The sequence below is a fragment of the Bufo bufo genome, chromosome 10 (assembly GCF_905171765.1).
Source record: "Bufo bufo chromosome 10, aBufBuf1.1, whole genome shotgun sequence".
Lineage (NCBI taxonomy): Eukaryota > Metazoa > Chordata > Amphibia > Anura > Bufonidae > Bufo > Bufo bufo.
This window is the reverse complement of record NC_053398.1, coordinates 121,097,142-121,103,141: the sequence shown is the minus strand read 5'-3', so window position 1 is coordinate 121,103,141 and position 6,000 is coordinate 121,097,142. Positions and strand designations below refer to the sequence as shown.

At 37.4% G+C, this 6,000-nt stretch overlaps 1 protein-coding gene across 1 annotated transcript in view; it reads right to left on the bottom strand.

The window, feature by feature from the left end:
- Positions 1–3,345: 3,345 nt before the first annotated feature.
- The window catches only part of ADAMTS18 (ADAM metallopeptidase with thrombospondin type 1 motif 18), a 74,414-nt gene continuing 71,759 nt past the window's right edge, over positions 3,346–6,000 (bottom strand). Inside the window, exon 22 of the mRNA XM_040408947.1 lies at positions 3,346–4,358. Within this exon, the coding sequence (XP_040264881.1) occupies positions 4,225–4,358 (134 nt within the window). The 3' untranslated portion in view covers positions 3,346–4,224. The remainder of the gene's footprint in view (positions 4,359–6,000) is intronic.

Genomic DNA, 6,000 nt, shown 5'->3' with positions numbered 1-6,000 from the left:
GGAAACATTGCTATCAACTTTCATTCCTGATAATTGGCCCATATAATTGTATCACTGATCACCCTACCAATGAGCAAACGTTCGTGAATGCAGTGAACCATTCATTCCTGATCATTGGCCTGTGTCTTAACCCATGTGAAAAAGTTCTACCCCTTGGCCAAACACCCCTATTTCAGGATTGGGCATTTGAAATCCAACTGCCCGATCCTTCATTCCCCGATCCTTTTCTGCTATTAAAGGAGAATCAGCAGGCTCCCATGCACATTAGATGAGGGGGGGGTCTAAGGGTCTAGCATTAAAAAATGTGCTGCAGTAAGATGTCCAGAATTTATTAAGAGGCACAGTACCTGGAATACATTTTAGCATATCTGTCAGGCCGTAGGAGGCCACACTACAGATATTGTCAAAAAATGTCCAGAACAGCATAAAAATAAAAAATGCTGATAATATTTTTGCAAATATTGAAGCTTGGGCAAAAATTTAGGACTTTTGGTCACCAGCAAAATGGCAAATGCATGTTTTTTTTCTTGTTTTTTTTTATAATAAAAATGATATTAAATAAAACAAAAAAAATAAAGTTAAAAAGGCAACCAAACCATATATGCTTTTAAAAGGAGAGCAGCTAGAAAAATGCAGCAAAGCTTCGACATATTGATAAATCCAATACCCTGAAACAGTCTGTAACGATAACAGTGATAAAAAAAATACATTATAATAATAAACTAGCAATGCATTTTTTTTTTCATTTACAAATATTTTATTGTGAAATGTACAATTTGATGAAAAAAAGTTTTATTATAAAACATAAAATAAATATTCCAAAATTCTTTGCTATTATACATCATACCATAGATTTGATATATATATATATATATTTTTTTTTTTTTTTTACTCCTCTACAAACATTTAAAGAACAGGCTTCCTTTAGTGCCAAAGAAGTTCAAACATTCATTCTTATATCAAATAAAATTAATAATTAAAAAAGAAAAACAAAATGATTTTTTTTCGCACTTACTCCAGTTTAAAAAACACAGACCAGTCTGCATAGTTTTTTCATTTTTATTATGTAACTTTTAGCAACTGTTTTATTAGCGTGTGGAATGTGTTTGACCAAAGTAGCATTTGAATATGTTCTTTAAAATAAATATAATTAAACATACTGTATTTGATATTTTTTTTTATATTCATTATTGTCCCTTTTTCGCGGGGTTTTGTATTTGGTTAGTATTTTTTATGACCTGTTATTATTTTTCTTGTGGACACAGGGATGGGATTATAGGCAATGGCCTAGGTGCCACCACCAAATAGGAGCTCCGCCTTCGAATTCATCAGACTAGATGAGGGCATTTGAAAAATCTACCTCCAACAAATTGTTTCAATGGCTTAGTGTCTGGCCACTGTATAAGCAGGGAGATGGTTCACTGAGAGCTGAGGTACAGAGAGATATTAGGTTAGGATTTATTTTCTGTTTGCTTCCAAAATTAGCACCTTTAAATTCCTGAAAATAATCCTTTAAAAGGAGTCTGCACCAGGAAATTTACTGGTAAACCAGGTACAATGTCTTGTGAGGTTTTATCAGTGGAATATATTGATACCTTTCACTTACTGATCCGTTAAATCATTTTGGAGAAAAAGCCATTTTTAATCCATATGCAAATGAGCAGTTAAGTGCACCAAGGGTGGGCTCAAGCCACTCTTTGGACTCTTTCTCCTACTGCTTCCTCTGCCAGCCCCTCCCTCTCCTTGATTGGTCCCTGCATAGTCCTATCACCTGGCCCTGTCAATCAAAAAGGATAGGGAGGAAGTAGGTGGAGCATTGGTGCACAGAGTGGCTTAGACCTACCCTCCTTGAGGTAGCCCTACAATACATTGTGGCTGGTTCACCAGTGACTTTTCTGGTGACACACTCCCTTTAAATTACTCACACATTATTTTCTTTTACCTGGGGCTCTACTAGGGTTGCCACTTATATGGGAATGACCCGGACAGTCCGGGTTTGTACCCTGTGCCCGGGTACAAGCCTTTCTCAGACCCGGATACAGCGATCAGCTGGGAGTGATGCTATGCTAGCCCAGGGCGGCTCTGACTTTAGACATGCCCACCCTCTCTCCCTTCTGTTCGGGTTTGGCTTTAAGAAAAGGTGGCAACCCTAGGCTCCACTAACCTTGATCTGGCCCAGTGTACAATACAAGTAGAGGGAGCTGATTATTCCAAATTTCCAAAAACGGAGGAAAATTATAAAAAAAAAACTTGAGAAAAACCTAATTATGAACACAGTTATGTATTTTTCTATGTAATAAATTGTAATGTTTAACATCATATTTCATTTGACATAACAAGGCAAATTGCTCAATAAAATCTCCTTTGCTGCATATGTGACCATAAGAATAAAAAAAACTGAGCTTCTGAAAATATATATTTTAAAATGTTTTTGGCATTCTTCATTTTCAAAGATGTTCATTAAAAGTGACCTCTATCTAAAATTAATGCTGAGTTAAGTAATCATGGAATTGAAACATTACATTTACTGCTTCAGCTAAACTAAACTTCATTCATCAACGATAACTTGTGGTGTTTAGCGGAATGCCATAAATATAATCTGTATTGCCACTCCTCATAAAATTATAGTAGGACACAACCATGTCTGAGCCCTTCTGGTTTTGGCAATTGAATCAACTGTTTTATGCTTTTTATGCCTTTTTTTTTTCCCTTAAAGGAATTTAGATTTTAAAGAGACAGATTTAGTTTTTTAAAGTTGTAGGGGATTGACTAAAGTGGTCAGGAAAAGGTCTCGAACCAGAATCTTTACCTGGTAGATCTAATTGAGGTTGTCTAAGATTACAGAAATAGTGTCCCTGTTGTCCATGGATGTATTTGGTATGTAACACTGTTTCAGGAAAGAAAAGTAGACCATTTATTCAAATTTTTTGCAACTCTTTTAAAAACAGATTTTATGAGTCATCAACTGCCTTGAAGCTGTGGAACACACAGATGAGAGATGGCGCCATGAGAGAAATAACTTTCCTGTATGCCTATCACATTCAGTATCAGTTCCGGCTCCTATTCAAGATCAAATTCCCAACTACAGTAGGTGTGAAGGACTACATAACCTTATGACCACCTCCTTAGGCAGGCCATACATCTTAACTGTGGATTGACTGCTCACTTCGACCAATGTGTATGTGTTCTGAACAGGGATAGAGGAGTAAGCCTCTCTGGCAAATACCTAGCTCCCCTGAGAACATAAGGATCATGCATGTTGAAGTCCAACTGGTTGATCCTTCACTTCACTGACATCTGCCATAGGGTAGACATTGGAAGCTCCCAAACACATGAGAGGTCAGTGGTCAGGAAATGCAACTCATGTAGTGTATGTAGCCATGTGGCAATATGTTCTAAAACTCATCCGTTTCTCCGAGTTGAGGGCAAGCATTCATTCCAAAGTGTTCTGTGGTATGTTCATATGTCTTTCATTATCTGATTTTACATTTGATATGAATGTAAATTCAGAACATAAGTTCACAAGATAACCACCCTGCTTTTCCAGCAGCAAGGTAAAGAGCACCATCTCTAACGCTGACCAAATAGTAGTAGCACCTACATACAAGCACCAAAGCAGGACCATCTTACGGCTCCAGATTCAGGTTAAAGGATGAGATGTACGATAAATATTTGAAATACAAAGTCCATTATTACAGATCTCCATTTCTACCAAATGTTTTATATACTGTATGTCCAACCACCACATGACCTCTCATAAGAGTCGATTTGTGTCCAAACGTTTTTTACATATTGGCTCATGAAGAAAACAATCTGTAGATTCAGATACAGTCCACCAGAATATCTGCCACACATGGTTTACAAACATGGACTTTCTCTTCTACCAGTTGTGCCTGACCTCCGGTGGAACTTAGTTCTTGTATCTTCTGCAGGCCATGGCATCTAGTTCAGGGACACATTTCATTGTGGTGCTTTTGCTGGAGCCCACAGCCATGGTTCCTCAGGATTTAGTTTCCTTCCAGTACAAATTCAGTGTTTTGCTTGTAGCTTGAATACACCTAGGAACTTTTAATCAGAGAAAAATCTGATTGTCTGGAATTTGTCTGTGATTTTCCAGCCTTAAGATCAAACAATATTCCAGAGATTATTAACTTTTGTTGCATGAATTTCTATTTCAGAGGAAATTTTCTGCAGTGAAGACAAGTCATGGCCAATACCAGGAGGTCATCCAGTGTCACTGTAGTGTTTCTTTCTCGTGCAAGACTTACAACATTGCTTCCCATAAAACTTGTGGTTGCAAACTCCATGTTGAGGGACAAGGGAGCACCAGCTGAAGTAGTCCACACACGATGGATCTTCTGTAAAGCGGGAAAGTGAGACATTATTACATGGTCTTTTACCTTCATGATTTTAAAGAAAACATCATAGTTACATAGTTGTTAAGGTTGGAAAAAGACAAAAGTCCACCAAGTTTGAACTGCAATCCTGCTATATTGATCCACGGAACAAATCCCTGAATCAATGTCCATCTTCCCTTTAAAAAGTGGTTGGGCCAAAGGGAAAGTGTGTGCAGAACATTATTTCTTTATATTGTCATTAGAGTCAATGTTATTTTGAAATAAAAAGTAATATAAACCTTTATTGAAGCCATCTCCTGTATTTGCTGTGACCAGCTGCTGTGGCAGGCTATTACAGAGGTTTGCAGCCCTTACTGTACAGAATGCTTGTCGTCTCTTATGACTGAACCTTTTTTCTCCAAGAGTAGGGAGTGGCCCCTTGTTTTTTTTAGGGGGTTCACACAGAATAGCTTTTCTCGATATGTTTTGTATGGTCCATTTTATATATCTGTACAGGTTAATCATGTCCTCCCTTAGGATACTTTCACACTATAGTTTTTGCTGGATCCGGCAGGGTTCAGCAAAAACGTTTCCGTTACTGATAATACAACCTTCTGCATCAGTTATGAACGGATCTGGTTGTATTATCTGTCACATAGCCAAGATGGATCCGTCATGAACTTCTTTTAAAGTCAATGGGGGACGGATCAGTTTTCTATTGTGTCAGATTGTGTCAGAGAAAACGGATCCGTCCCCATTGACTTGCTCCCCGTTTTGCTCCACATCCAAGGACGGAAACCAAACTGCAGCAACCTGCAACAAACTGCATCGCCTTATGACAAATATCATATCATAAAAACACTGCAAGAAACATTCAAAAATATTTTTTTTTTGTCCAAAAACTTTTAAAAATATTTCTATTTACAGACACAGCAGCCTATGATTGATCTGCCGTGTTTGCAATCTCACAGTTCAGTTAGAGCCTGTAATTATATGCTTATGTCTTTATAATTAGCAATTCATTAGTTGTAATGTATTAAGCCCCCTGCTTTTGTGTCTCTTGCTACTTAGAAAATCTGTCATTCATATTTATCAGGACTTTGGCCAACAAATTGTAATTATCCAAGCCATGGTTCACTTGTCGGGCAGATTTTAAAATTATGTACACTAATTTGAGCCTAATTACACCATGATAAGATTGTAGACTTATATGACAAAACTCTAAAGCCTCATTATATTATGTAAGATCTTCATTGGTTCCATATTTCAGCACAATAAAGGACACAGGCTTGGCCTTTTAGCTACATACAATACACCTATAATCAATTTGATCCTGGTGGTATACCTACACCACCAGGATAATGCCTGATCAATGCATGCAAATAGGATTCTGCAAAGAGTGCAGACATTTTATGAAGGCACCCTGCCAGAACTGTTTTAAGGGTAATGGGACAATGCTTTGAGTCAATAACGTTGGCATTTTAATGGGCTACTGTAACATGTACTGCATTTGGTATTCAAAAACTGTCATCAGATTGTATTATCTGAATTAAGGGTGTGTCTACTGCAAAAAAATAATAGACAGATATATCCATGGAGCAAAATTTGGGAGCTAGAAGAAGCCTTCATAATGGTCTGGGCCAGATGGAGAAGAAAGGGAAAA